Raw genomic sequence first — 14,163 nt, forward strand, 5'->3', positions numbered from 1 at the left:
AAGTCTCTGGTTCCCACCAAACCTTGCCCCTGGCTGGCTGTGACAATGGCCCTTCACTGCCTCAGTTTCCCCACTTGGAAAATGGGCGCAGCAGCACCCACCCCACTCCGTAGTGTTCTGCAAGCCCCCAGGTGGTTTTATTAACACTGGGGGTGTTCAAACAAGTTTTTGCAGCTTCCCCTTGTTCAGGATTTATTTGGATGGTGATCCTGTCAGTGTGGGCAGCCGGCCCCAGCAATCCCTCCCAGAGACCCAGCCAGTCCTGCTGCCCTCCCGGGCTGGATGCTGCGGGGGCTTCAGCTGAGCATCCCACCAAGGGTCCTGATCCATGTGTCACACGCCTCGGTGCAAGCAGGGAGGGAAGCATCGGTGGCTCAGGGAATGCCACGCTTACGACCCTGCATGCTCTGGGGCTTCCCAGCTTTTTGCTGGAGCTGCTGAGCTGGGAGGGGCCGAGCCGGCAGCTCCCCATAAACCTGGCGGCTTAGACCACGTCCTGGGCAGATGTTGGGAGTCTGCCTTGGAGCGGAGGTTGGGAAAAGGAGAGGGCGGCCCTTGCTCGGAGAGTGAGGAGGAGAGCTCGGCACCCCTGGGCTTGAACTTTAGCACCCTCTTCCGCAGGAGTTTAAAGACAAGGATCCTCGTATCCCGAGCGAGCCGTCTGGATAGCCGGGCAGGCGCAGGGCTGGAGCAGAGGAGAAGCCAGCAACTTTCTCTGACGAGGATTTTATGGAGCTCTTCATAAAGAAATAACACCAGGGAGAAAACCCCAGGAAGCCAGGAAGTGTTTCCAACGCTCGGGACGCTGGTGAGCGGCTGCGGGCCGCCGCCAGTCCCTGCGAGGAGCCCGTCCTGCCGTGCAGATGTGTGCGATTGGAGCAGCGCGAGGGTTATTTTCCTTTGACTGAAGGCAACCCAGCCCCGGCGGATTAAGCTCTTTGTGTGCACGCGAGAGTGCCTTGATGGAAGCTGCTCCCGCAAAACCAGCTGCGGGGGTTGCGGGGAGCATCCCTTAGGTCAGGGGGCTCTCCTGGAGGAGGGGAAGACCTCCTGTTTTCGTGGCTCTGAGACGATGCTGGGACGGTAACTCCCCTGGCAGGCAGCGCAGTGCTTCGGGATGGCCGTCTATGCCCTCACGGGTTTCTCGCTCGTCAGCCTGCTCAGCTTTGGCTATTTATCTTGGGACTGGATGAAGCCCAGTTTGGTGGCCGATGTGGCCACAGACCCCATGGAGAAATCACTGCCTCCCACCTTCACCAGGCCACCCCACATCATCTTCATTCTGACTGATGACCAGGGCTACCACGACATTGGCTATCACGGCTCAGATATCCAGACACCGACGCTGGACAGGCTGGCAGCGGACGGTGTGAAGCTGGAGAACTACTACATCCAGCCCATCTGCACCCCATCCCGGAGCCAGCTGATAACTGGCAGGTAAGCCAGCACCTGCTCACAGCCTACTCATGTCCCCCTTTGGTCCCTTCTGTAGGTCTGAGGGGCTTAACCCCAGCTTGCTGCTAGACCAGTGCCATGGTGTATTGGCAGGGGATGGAGATCCTCCAGCAGCTCTGGATTTCTCTAGAAAGCTTCCTGGGTGAACAGTTGATTTCCACACAGGATAAATAGTGGCACGTGGCAAGAGCAAAAATGTGGATGCTGCTGGGTAGTGGATGTCACTTTGGGAGAGGGTGGTCTCCAGTCAGGAGGTGTTGTGGTGCTGGGCAAGGAGCTGTGTCCCCAGGTAGTCCCTGACACACTGTCCCTCAGGGATTTGCTGTGAGGCCCTTGGCCCGTGCTTTCCCTGCATGCGTGTTCAGTGCTGCACTGGCCAGCACAGGCTGGATGTTGCTCCATCGCCCTCTCCCACGGCAGCACAGTCAGATGTCCCCTTATCCTGGACCGTTCTGCCTTCTAGGATAGGTGGGGCTTTCTCTGGAGCAGTGTGGTGTGTTCAGCACTCGCTGCAGGAGGCAGATCCCACCAGCCCATCTCCTGCTGAGGAGTGGGCCCTAGGGAGGTGCCTATGGGTGTGGTCACCTACTGCCTGGGGTGGTGAAGCCCACCAGGGTCCAGGCAAAGACCTCCCTTCTCTCCTGATGGCTCTTGAGGGGTCCCAGACATGTTTGTGGTGTGCAAGGCAGGGGAGGACAGGGATGGTGGGGACATTCAGGTAGGGCATTGTGAACCCACTTGCTTGTGCTGCCCAGCCCTGACAGAGGCCAGGTTGGCAGCAGTGGGGACAGCTGCTGGTGGCATTTTTGTGAGAAGTCTGCTGGGCCACTCTCTGTGTACTTTGCATCTGCTTTTGGTACTTACAGATGGATGAGGAGATCCTTGTCCCTGGCTGGAGCTTGCTTCATTGGGTTGGGTTGGGTTGGGTGACATGGAGATCTGCATGTGTTTTGGGTCTCTAACACATAAAGTGCCATCACGTCCTCACCCAGTGCTGCTCCTCATCACCACTGCTTCCCTCTTTCTTCCTGGCAGGTACCAGATCCACACAGGACTGCAGCACTCCATCATCCGTCCTCGGCAGCCCAACTGCCTGCCCCTCGACCAGGTCACCCTGCCACAGAAGCTGCAGGAAGCCGGCTATTCCACACACATGGTGGGCAAGTGGCACCTTGGCTTCTACAAGAGGGAGTGCCTGCCAACTCGCCGGGGCTTCGACACCTTCCTGGGCTCCCTGACAGGCAACGTGGATTACTACACCTATGACAACTGCGACGGGCCGGGCGTCTGCGGCTATGACCTGCACGAAGGGGAGGACGTGGCTTGGGACCAGAGCGGGAAGTATTCCACCTTCCTCTACGCTCAGCGTGTCAACAAGATCCTGGCATCCCACAGCCCCAAGGAGCCCATCTTCATCTACGTGGCCTTCCAAGCGGTCCACACGCCCCTGCAGTCCCCCAAGGAGTACATCTACCGCTACCGCTCCATGGGCAACGTCGCCCGCCGCAAGTACGCAGCCATGGTGACCTGCATGGATGAGGCGGTGAAGAACATCACCTGGGCCCTCAAGAAGTATGGTTATTATGACAACAGTGTGATCGTGTTCTCCACAGACAACGGCGGGCAAACCTTCTCTGGTGGAAGCAACTGGCCACTACGGGGCCGCAAAGGGACGTACTGGGAAGGGGGAGTGCGTGGCATTGGTTTTGTCCACAGTCCCCTGATCAAGCGCAAGCGTCGGACAAGCTGGGCACTGGTTCACATCACAGACTGGTACCCAACTCTGGTCAGCCTGGCCGGGGGCAACCTGAGCAATGTCCAAGGCTTGGATGGCTACAACGTCTGGCCTGCTATCAGTGAGGGCAAGGAGTCGCCACGCACCGAAATCCTGCACAACATTGACCCACTGTACAACCATGCCAAGTACGGCTCCTTGGAGGATGGCTTCGGCATCTGGAACACGGCCGTGCAAGCTTCCATCCGGGTTGGGGAGTGGAAGCTCCTCACTGGTGACCCAGGGTACAGTGATTGGATCCCCCCGCAGACCCTGACCAACTTCCCAGGGAGCTGGTGGAACCTGGAGCGTCTCACTAATGGCCTGAGGAAGTCCGTGTGGCTCTTCAACATCACCTCTGACCCCTACGAGCGCTATGACCTCTCCGAGCAGCGCCCGGACGTGGTCAGGAGCCTCCTGATGAGGTTGGTGCACTACAACCGGACGGCCATCCCGGTGCGGTACCCTGCGGAGAACCCCCGGGCTCACCCAGACTTCAACGGTGGTGCCTGGGGACCTTGGGCCAGTGAGGATGATGGGGAGGAGTGGGAAGGCGGCCGGGAGCCCCTGAAAAGCAGGAACAAGAAGAAGAAGAAGTGCAAGATCTGCAAGCTGCGCTCCTTCTTCCGCAAGCTGAACACCAGGCTCATGTCCAACCGCATCTGACAGGACACTCCCCCAGCATCCAGCCATCCTGGCCAGGGTAGAGCTCTGGACTGCAGTGCCGTGGCGTGGGAGCGAGGGAGAAGGACAAGCGGGGAGGTGGCCAATGCTCTCTTGCTCTCCCTTACTCTGGGGTTCACTCCAAAACACTTCTCCCCAGCTGGAGTGGTGGCCACAGGGAGTTGCTCCCAGTGGGTGAGGAAGGGCGATGTGGTCTCTGCTGCAGTGCTCAGTGCTGGTGAATGACTGTGCTGAGCTGGGCTGGCCCTGCACAGCCACTTCCAAAGAGAGAGACCCTTTCCTCCAGGATTCTGCAACCAATCATAAACTTTAAGTGTTGGCCATCGCAAGGGCAGGAGGAAGCATGGGGGGCTCTGCCTTCACGTTAACCCTCACCATTTCCCTCTATTTACTCCTGGCTCTCAGCCTGCTGCCAAGTGGCTGCAACCTTTGCTCTTGCTCTGGGAACTCGAGGGCCTCCCCCAAACTCAAGACCACATTGCTTCTTTGTGGAGGGATGGATTCCTGACCATGGATGTCAGACCTGAGATCAGTGTGGCTGGATTAAGTCATGCTGCTACAGGGACCTCATGTGGAGCTACAGCTTCCCCTCTCCACTGGCTTGTGGGGCCAGGAGCAGCCCTGGTGAGGAGCTGTGGCCCATGGAGGCACGGTTGGATGCTCTCAGAGGACAGGTGGTTCTCTTTGGCCCCACATTTGGGAGGCAGGTTTGCCCCAGGCTCTGGTGGACTCCACATGGGTCAGCCAGCAGACTGAAAGCAGACCCTTTCACCCAAAATTTGCCTGGACAGCCCCCTCATGTGCATGGCTCTAGGCACCCCTGATCCTCCCTATGAATCCTACATACCCAACCAGCCAACCACCCCTGGCTGCCCCTTCCCCGTGCTGGAGCTGTCCCTGTCCCCACATCCCACTGCTGAACCCGGGGCAGAGGGAAGATCTCAAGAAGGTCTCTGCAGAAGCTGATGTGCTGTTCTGTAGCTGCAGGACTTTGAAGCCACAGTGGAGGATGGGGATGATGGGGACGTCTCCCACCTGCCAGCACTGCGCCGCATCCCCTCGCTGCAGATGGGCACTGCTCTTCCAGCAGCGCACGCGTGGGGAGGAAAACACCTCCCCATCATCCGCTGCTGTGGGGAGCCCATCCGATGGCCGGGGGCCAGGGAAGCCAGCAAAGCTCCGGGCCCCTGCGCCTTCAGCAGGGTGCGAGCGCGCGTACGTGTGCTCACAGGAGAGCTGGCGAGGATGAAAGGGGGTAAATAGCTTTAAAATCGTTTTGGATGCATGGTGCATTTCCATTTACACAATGTGTTTTACATTTCTCCCCACAGGTTTCTCTTGGTGCAGCGTGTGTAGGCGAAGGCCCTGCTGTGAATTTTGAAAATAGTTATTTTTGTCTCTGGAAAATGAGGCCCGTTAGGACTTGTCAGCTCTTGGATGAGCAGTGTGGGCTTTCTTTTTTTTTTTCTTTTCCCCCCTCTTTCTCCCTTGCAAAATAACATTCATTTAAAATCTGTCATTGAAAGATGTGACAATTGGCAGCGTGCACGCTGAATACCTTTCAGTGTGCTTTCAAGCCCTGTGTGTGAGAGAGGGATGAGGATGGGAAGAAAATGCAATGACATGTTTGTATTTTTTTTTTTCTTACTCTTAGCTGGATTATTTGGGGGAATTGGGATTTTCTATAGAAACAAAGGAAAAAAAACAGCTGACAGCAAGGCAGAAGAGAGGAGGCCTCTTCTTGTAGAGCTGGAAGGAGTTTGAAAAGCTGGAGCGTGGCGGTGTGTGCGCCAGTCCCTGCTGCTCCGCGCACGCCCATCACTGTGCCATCCCATCCCATCCCATCCCATCGGCTCCCTGCATCCCTGCAGGCACATCCCAAGGCTGTTTCAGAGGGGGACTCAGCTCCTCCATCAGCCCCATCTCCATCCCTGCTCCCTTAGCATGTTGCTCCAAGAGGAGTGGTCCCCATGGCATCACCTGAGCGGAGATGAGCCCCAAGAGGATGCTCCACATCCTCAAACTACCTCAGTCAGCCAGCCTGGTCCCTGGGGATGTGCACCACCAGCGGGGCTGTGGCACCAGCAGCCATTTGGCAAAGCCGACCAGTTGCTGAAAATAAAGTAACATTTTGCTGAAGAAGAGGAGGCTGCTGCAGGCAGAGCCAAAGCCAGGGGAGGGCAGGGGGTAATGCTGCAGGGGCTTGGGAACAAATATTGGCTAAGGGACAGTTGGTGCTGAAGGGAATGGGAGAGCAGGACTGGACGTGGGGTGGTGACAAGGCTCAGGAAACGGCTTTCATTTCCATATTTATATAAATGCATCCAAGTTTAGTCCTTCTTTTATTTTTTTTTTTCCTTCAAAAACGGAAATTTCCATGAAAACATGCTTGATTTTTCTCCCATTCCCTTTTGCTAATATCCCCATGGAAAGGTTCGTCTGGTTTCACTTCCTTTCCAGGTTTGGATCTGCTGGGCTGATGCTGGGTTCACAGTCAGCCTGGCCACAGTGGTGGATCTGTTGTCATCTGTGTTTTAATTAAAAAAAGTTGGATTCTGAACCTTTGCAAGAAGAAACAGCTGAAGGAAAATCTTAGTCCCTGAAAACAAAGAGGAGAAGTCGGCAGGAGCACCTCTGGGTGCTTGGAGAGAGCAAAGCCTCCAGCCCGAGGACACCAGTTGTCCTTCACCACTGATTCCAGCTGTGCTGTGTCTGACTATTGGGCTGGGAAAGGAGATGCAGCTGCTGCCACGTGTTCTCCTAATCACAGCAGTGTTCATTAATGGCCTGTGCTGGGAAAAACGCAGCTATGTGCCAAAATCCCTTGTTTTCAGAGAGCTGAAATCTCCTGGGATTGTGTGCGTGCTCTGGCTGCCAAGGGGTTAATGCAGCTGGAGAGATGCTAAGGCGGTGGAGTTCCCTGCACCCGGGAGATGTGTTTTCACAGACAGGCTGAGGCTCCCCTCCTTCCCAACCTCCCTTCAAAGCGCCTGGCAAGCTCCAGGCAGCTCCAAACCCCACCAGAAGCTGGGTGTAGGATGGGAGCCTGGGAGGGATGGGGCAGGGGGGTGCTTCGGGGCCATCAGGGGTGGAGGGGTGGTGGGGTGGTGGCTGCCTGTCTGTCGGCATGGACTGGCTGTCTCCACCCTGGCTGTTTCCACCCTGCTGGCTGGAGAGAGTGGGGAGGGGATGGGCTGGGAATGAATGGAGTTGGGATGGGATAGAGACGGGGAGGAGGATAAGAGGAGGGTGGGGCTGGGCTGGGCTGGGGAGGGATGGGGAGGGGAGTGGGATAGGATGGGGATGGAATAGGGATGGGATGCGTCAGGCAGGACTGGGGGTACATCAGAGACTCTCCAGCCCCACAGGGAGCTCCCACCCGAGAGAGGGAAGAAGCCCAGTACCAGGACAGGAGATCCCAGCAAACTGCCACAGTGGGAGAGTGCCAGAGCACCCCGAGCACCTCATGCTGAGCAGAAGGTGTTCTGCATCAGGGGTACTTGTGTCCTTTCTCATGCCAGGGATCTGAGGCCGTGTGGTTCTGCAGGTTCCCCCCACCCAGATCCAGTGCACAATGGCTTCAGGGAGCCGCATGGCACTTGCTGGGTGTCCCCAAGTATCATGGACATGTCCACAGGAGAGTCTTCGCCTACGAACCCCACTGTCAGGGAGAGGGTGGCATTGAGGACACCCTGTCTCAGCCAAAAGCAGCTTCCTGTGGTTGCAGGAGCAAGTGCTGGGCCCGTAGGGACAGGGCACGTTTGCAAACACAGCCTTAAATGTAAATCAGCTCTCCTCACCACGGTATTTATAATCTTCTCTAAAAATAACCCCAAATTCAGCTTCCCAGAGGACAGCAACTGAGCATCCCCCAGACCCCAGCTTGCATGTGAAACTGTCCCAGTAATTTTGGGATCTCTGCAATATGTAATTGGCAGGCCGACTCGTTTGGTGTGCGAGGCACTGCTGCAAGCCCCATCCCCTGGGAGCAGGGGCACCTGCTGCAGCCCCCCCAGGACACGTGGATCCTTCCTGAGCTGCCCATCCCGTGTGTTTGGGGTTCGGCATCAGACCTCGGGTGCCCACCCGGGGGCAGCCCCTGCTGGGATGCAGAAGCTAAAGCTCTGCAGGCAGAGCTGGAGCAGGGTATGGAGAGCAGGATGCATTTTTGGAGAGGCAGCCCAGTGATGGAGAGGAGCACTGGGGATGAAGGTCTCCATCAGGTGGCCAGACCCGAGTATGGCAGCAGGAGAGCAGCATGGCTCCCAAAGCCCTGCAGGAGCAAATCTGGGGATGGCTGGGAACAGACACATCCTAAGAGTATCCTGAGGCCTCTGGGAGAGGACTGGGACTACTTCCCTCTGCAGGGGAGCCCCCAGCCCAGAGATTGAAGGTTCCACCCAGAGCTCCTGCTCCCCTTGGATTGTCCCCAGGCACCCAGGAGTGGGACCAGGCAGCAGTTCCTGCTTGGGAAAACATTATCAGCAAAGCAGAGCATGTTCAGCACGCAGAAGTCTGACACCACCTTACCCTCAGAAGGAAAAATGTCAAGAAAAAGGGGAAAAAAAACTGAATAGAGAGAAGAGCAGAGAGGGAGAAACTTTTCCTGGAGAGCTGTGTCTCTGCCAGGCAGGAGAACCCTGGGAAGGGAGGCACGGTCCTCGTGGGGGGTTTTGCCATCACCCCCTGCCTGGGTGGGGGGTTTGGGGTGTCAGGGATGCAGCGGGGATAAGGAAGGGACAGATCCCTCCTCCTGGCTCGGGGAGCACGCAGAGTCACGCGTGTGGGGTTGAGCACGTGTGGCAGTGTGGGGGTGGGCACGGGGAGGGGGGCAGGTCACATTGCGGAGCTCACGGGGACACGAACATTAGCGCAGGTGGGAGGGAGGTGGGAGTGAGGCAGGGGCACAGAGCCGCCCATGGGGTCTCGGGAGCGGGGGGCTCTTCCTCTTGCCTCTAGGGTTCCAAGGGGCTGCTGGGGGCTGGCAGCAAAAAGCTGGAGGAGGAGAGCACTCCCACAAACATTCGGGTGTACCGGCCCCCATGGCAGCCCCCTGCATCCTGGAACAGCCCTGGGGTGGGGAATGAACCCCCTTTTTTGTGGGAGCGACATGGGGAGGAGTTGTGCAGGGGCAAGGAGGCATTTTGGGGACCATCGTGTCCCTGGGGCACAGATGGCACATGTGCATTGCCTGCACCCCAAGTGAGGGTGCCTGGTGTGCTCTGCCCATGCCAGGGCATGGCCAGGGTGGGTCTGGAGGTCATCAACCCCTGGGGACTGTGGCCCCATCCATGTGCCCGTCCAGGGCTGGGAATTGGTCCCTGCTCTGCCACCAGGGTCCCCTGGATGGGACCAGGCAGGAGCTGGAGGCTGGATGCAGGGATGCAAGGTGGGGATGCAGGTGGGTAATAGTGCAATTAATGGAAAAGCCATTAGACCTTTCTCCTCCTCCCCCTCCTCTTCCTCACTCCGCCACTTGCTGTCCTCCTCCACTTCCACCTCCTTTCTTCTCTCCCTCTCTGCTCCTCCTCTCTCCCCTCTCAAAGATTTCTCCCTATTTTTGTCTGGTTAGAACCTTTTCTTTTCCTTTTAACCCTTCCATGGCAGCCTGAAGGGGAACTCAATCCATCTCAGCTGCCAAAGGCAATGCCCTCCCAGCCAGCACAGGGAGTCCCTTCTGTTGTGATGAGGGTCCTGCTGCTGCAAAATCATCCAGAAACGGGACAAAAGCTTAGTAGAAAGCTCTTTTGGGGGAAGCCAGCAGGTGGAAAGTGCAAGGGGTGGTGTAGACAGAGGGGGTGGTGCTGGATCCCCAGTGAGTGCTGGTGGGGACTCAGAGGGAAACCCCTTCCCTGAGGTTTTGGACCTCACAGTTCCACTTTTATTGCACTTTTTGTGCTTTCTTATGTTCAGCACAGCAGAGAGGCGACTCAGCAACAAAAAATCCAAGGACTGGGGAGCCAGACCTTCCTCCTATTCCCACTCTGAAACTTCCCCCTTTCTGCCCCAGCTTGGGCACCACAGGGACACAGCACCCCAGGACACAGCCTTTGTGGTCCCCTCTAGGCGTGCTGCAGGCCAGGCTGCTTGCCCCTCTCTGGGGGGACCCTCTGGAGCTGCTCCACAGGAACCCCAGAGCCCTCAGGGGGACTCAGGGGACAAAGGGGGGAGTGGGGAGCAGCCAGCTCTCCACTGCAGTGCGATTGGGGCCAGCCCCCCCGAGGACCCTGGCTGAAGGCGGGACGGTGTGGGGACCTGGGGACCTGCCATGGTTTCTCCAGCTTCTCCTGACACACTTCTGCTCCATCTGCTCCCTCCCGCCGCAGCGTGTCCCCCATCCCACAGCCCTCAGGGCCCCCAGGAATGCTGCTGTAGGTACCAGCAGGGCCTGTATTTTTTTTGGGGGGGGGGCATAAGCAGTTGCTGGGGTGACAGCATCCTCCTGCAACATGGAAACCATGGTTTCCATGGAAACCTTTTTTGCCCCAATTATTTTACCACTGCCACAGCCTTTAATTTGCCTTTAGTAGTTGTATTTTAGAGATCCCCCCCTCCGCAGCAGGTGGGTGACCCCCGGGCAGCCCCCGGGCTGGGTCCCCAGCAGGGGCCTGGTCCCCACGGAGGGCGGCGGGTTTGGGAAGCAGTTGCCCCGGCAACAGAAACAGGGCGTTTCTGGCAGCGGTGGTCACCATGGGGACGGGGATGCTGACGAAGGCTTGTGAAGCTGAGAAGACAAATTGCCCTCATCATTATCTCTGGGCTTGTCAATCAAACATATTCCCTTATTTACCTCAGCGAGGAGAGAGCCCCGGGAGCACACGGAGAGGGAGGGAGTGAGAGGAGAGCTGCTTGCCCCAAACTCCGCACCGGGAGGGAGCATTTCCAGCCCCTCGGGATGGCCACCATCACCTGCAATCGCTTCACCGAGGAGTACCAGCTCTTTGAGGAACTGGGCAAGTAAGTTGGAGACGGGGCTGAGATGCTCAGAGCGGGGCTGTGCCCTGGCTGGGAGAGAGACTCGGCAGTGCTAGGAACTGCTGGAGATGGGGGAAAGGAGATGGGCATGGAGAGAATGCAGTGGGAATCAGAGAGGGCACATGGGTGAGGGTGGGGGCTGCCAGCCCCAGACCTGCTTCTCTGTCCACACCTGAGTTCAGGGGCTGCTGATGGGTGTTTGGCTGGGGACTTGGGACACCCCAGCGGTCTGGAGTTTCTTGGGAAGGGCTCAGCTGCCCCTCTTATGGAAAAGCTACTCCCAAAAAAGAAGGCTGCTGGCTCCCTTGGGAAGTTCTCCAGCCGGGAGGAGGAACAGGACAGCTGAGGAGGAAAGCCAAAGCAGTGGGCACCCCTCACATTTCTTTAGGGAATTTATCTGTGTGGATTCACCGTGGCTTGACTAGACCTGCAGGAGACCCAGTCTGCCTGGCAGCCCCCAGAGAATCCTGGTGGGTTTTGGAAAGATCCAGGATATTCCCCAGCCCTGTCCCAGTGCAAGTGAGCCATAGCCCTGGCTGACCCAGCTTTCCTGCAGGGGAGGGCTCAGCTGCTCTGGTCCGGGTGTCATCGCATGTGCCTGGATCAGTGCATGTCCGTGTGTGTGTGTGTGTGCAAACAGAGCTGCCTGTGCACAGTGAGGGGATCCTGGGGCGCTCTGAGCACTCCCGGGTGGAGCAGGGGATGCCAGGTTCCCCGTGCGGAGGGATGCTCCGCGTCCCGCCCAGCGTGTGGCTGTAAAACGGGTGCAGGAGTGAGCAGGCGTGTGCCTCTGTTTTGGTTTCTGTGCCTTTTTTTGGAGCTGGTGTGTAAATCTGGGGCGCGTGGCCGCCATCCCTTCAGAGCAGCTGGCAGCACGGTGGTGGGCTCAGGGTGCCTGAGCTCCAGAGGGGAAGCTTTGTCCATCCATAGGCACAGGGAGGCTCCAACCCCGCAGCCCTGCATCGCCCGGGCGCAGAGCAGCCTGTGCCTAAGCGTGTGCCCACATGCACGTGGGCGTGTGAAATGGGGGCGAGGGAGAAGGGAGAGGGCAGAGATGGGGAAATGGAGAGGCTGAGACAGGAGGACTTTGTGCTGGGCTGCATGCTGCTCACATTCGCCAGCCAAACCGTGGCACCAGGGTGCTGCCACAAAGTGCAGCTCTGTGGAGGCAAATGGGCCCCCCCATCCCGGGATACTCACATCCATCCCTGTGGCATCAGGGTGACAGAGAGGGGCTGGTGGACAGCAGGGGATTGGGTTGGGGAGTGGGTCCCTGTGGCACGGACAGCCCCAGCTGGGACTGCAGGCAGGGGGATGGGCACCCACCAGGGAGCTGGTGGCAAGGTGGGATGTGGGACCTGCTTTTTCCAGACTTTTCTCGGCTTTTCAGGGCTCTAGGGCTTTGTGGTGGTGGCAGGGGGTGGGCAGGTGAGGCAGTGGCTGCTGGGTGTCTGTGGTGAGGCTGTGGGGCTCTGGCTGGGCAGAGGTGGCTGTGGGGATGTGGAGGGGAGTTGGCAGGCCAGGAGTGATGGAGGAGGACCAGGAGGGCTCCTGAAGGTATCTGAGCTGCGACGCTTTGCTGGGTGGGTGCTGACCGGAGGGCTGAGCACCCAGGCTCAGGGGCTGCCTGCATTGCCCGGCACTGTGGTGTAAAACCACTCGGACAGATGCATTTTAACAGGAATAAAGGAGCAAAGCTGGCGCAGCAGCTCACCAGCCCCTGAGAGCATCGCACCCAACCACCCCAGTTCTGGGGTGACGCAGGGGCAGCAGCCCCAGCTCGGTGCATCCCACAGCTTTTCCATCCACTCAAGAGGGCAGGTACAGCTGCAGCACTGAGGTGTTCCCGAGTTAGGGGCTTCACCGGGGTAGCCAAAGTGCTGTGGGGCTGGTTGGGGATTTTCCACTGGGATGGTTTCCAGCACATCCTGGCACATTCAAAAATCAGCGGTTTCCCATGGGGAAATTTCCGCTTCACGGGCTTAGAGAGGGAAATCAGGACGAAGTGCCGCACCTCTGCTCTGCTGCGGCAGCTGCTCGCGCTGGGAAGTGTTCCTCCTCTGGAGAGGTGCTCCCGGTGCCAGCCGGGGTGGGGGTGTCCTGGCAGGGGTGGGCAGAACGGCTCTCCCCACACCAGACCTTGGTAGGGAGCAGCGTCCTGCAAGGATTCGGAGCAGAAAGGGTCCATCTTGAGTTTGCTGTCCCCAAGGGACTGGAGCGGGCTCTTGTGGGGGACACGGTGTGTCCCAGCCTGACTGGCAGGACGGCAGCTCTGAGTGCCAGGCTGCTGCACCCACCCTGCTTCTCTGCCGTTTCCTCGGCTGTCACCCCTCCTGACACCCGGGCAGGTGGGGGTTTGAGATGCCACACACCTAATGGTGGCACCACGGTGGGGCTTTGGGGGCAGGCAGAGATGGGGAGGGAGATCTGCAGAGTCTGCCCAGCAAGGCACAAGCCCTTGTCACATCCCCGTACCTCCCAAGCATGGTAGGACATCTGTCCCGAGCGGGGGACACGGAGCTGGGGAAAACCCACTCCTGCGGCAGCCCCCGCAAAGCTGAGCGAGTGAAGGGCTGCTCCGATCCCCCACGCTTGCAGGAGGGAATCAGGCGGAGGGCGGGGGGCAGTAGGGGGGGACAGGGAGAGGATCCTGCCCACGGCCCCCCGGAGTAGGACAAACATGAAGTGCAGCTCCATCGGCGCCTCCAAATCCGCCCCCGCAGCAGGTTCAGGGAGAGGCTGGAGACAATTACCGTGCCGAGCCGTAGGATCAGCCCCTCCGCTCCCGGAGCTGCAGGAGAGGGGGCTTATTAAACAGAAAAAAAAAATGGAGGAACAAAAAATCCCCAGCCCACACTCTTCTCTCTAGAAAGGAGATAAAGTGCCTCGGAGGAGGAGGAGGTGTTGAAGAGAGGGAGGGCGGCAGCAGCACAGCCGGGCGCTGGCAGGGAAGGTGTGAAAAAGGGAGAAGCGGAGCATCCTGGTGGCAGAGCCACTGCTTGAGCTGGTGGGGGAGGCCGTGGGGACAAGGCATGGGGTCATGCCTGGCCTGGGGACCAAGGGACAGAGGCTGCAGGGCTGGGGCTCAGCAGTGCTGGGGCTCGGGGCTGCAGGTCCAACATCCCCCTGCGCTGGCACCCAGCCGGGGGACAAGGACACGGTCTGTACCCACGGCCCTGCAGGTGATGTGCCTGTCCCCTGCTCAGACTGGGACATGCTGTCTCATCCAAGCCAGGCAGAGATGGGGGTCCTCAGCTGTCACCAGGGTTCGGGTG

The 14,163-nt window shown here is 58.7% G+C and overlaps 2 protein-coding genes across 3 annotated transcripts in view; both read left to right on the forward strand.

Annotated features, from left to right (window-relative positions):
• The first annotated feature begins 505 nt into the window (after positions 1-505).
• ARSI (arylsulfatase family member I) lies at positions 506-6,473 on the forward strand. The gene is made up of 2 exons (XM_032125276.1): positions 506-1,437; positions 2,491-6,473. Exons 1-2 carry the CDS (start codon positions 1,118-1,120, stop codon positions 3,893-3,895), a joined length of 1,725 nt encoding a protein of 574 aa, XP_031981167.1. The 5' UTR covers positions 506-1,117; the 3' UTR covers positions 3,896-6,473.
• A 4,149-nt stretch (positions 6,474-10,622) lies between these two features.
• The window catches only part of CAMK2A (calcium/calmodulin dependent protein kinase II alpha), a 33,988-nt gene continuing 30,447 nt past the window's right edge, over positions 10,623-14,163 (forward strand). Inside the window, exon 1 of one of the 2 annotated variants that reach the window (XM_032124814.1) lies at positions 10,623-10,870. In XM_032124814.1, the coding sequence (XP_031980705.1) occupies positions 10,809-10,870 (62 nt within the window). In that variant the 5' untranslated portion in view covers positions 10,623-10,808. The remainder of the gene's footprint in view (positions 10,871-14,163) is intronic. The other variant, XM_032124815.1, reaches the window with a different exon arrangement.

The sequence above is a fragment of the Corvus moneduloides genome, chromosome 15 (assembly GCF_009650955.1).
Source record: "Corvus moneduloides isolate bCorMon1 chromosome 15, bCorMon1.pri, whole genome shotgun sequence".
Lineage (NCBI taxonomy): Eukaryota > Metazoa > Chordata > Aves > Passeriformes > Corvidae > Corvus > Corvus moneduloides.

What these genes read in the sequence shown, in the direction of transcription:
- ARSI (XM_032125276.1), top strand. Translation starts at nt 1,118, where the DNA reads ATGGCCGTCTATGCCCTCACGGGTTTCTCGCTCGTCAGCCTGCTCAGC. An exon ending in AGCCAGCTGATAACTGGCAG is followed by an intron (nt 1,438 to 2,490) that starts GTAAGCCAGCAC and finishes TCTTCCTGGCAG; the next exon opens with GTACCAGATCCACACAGGAC.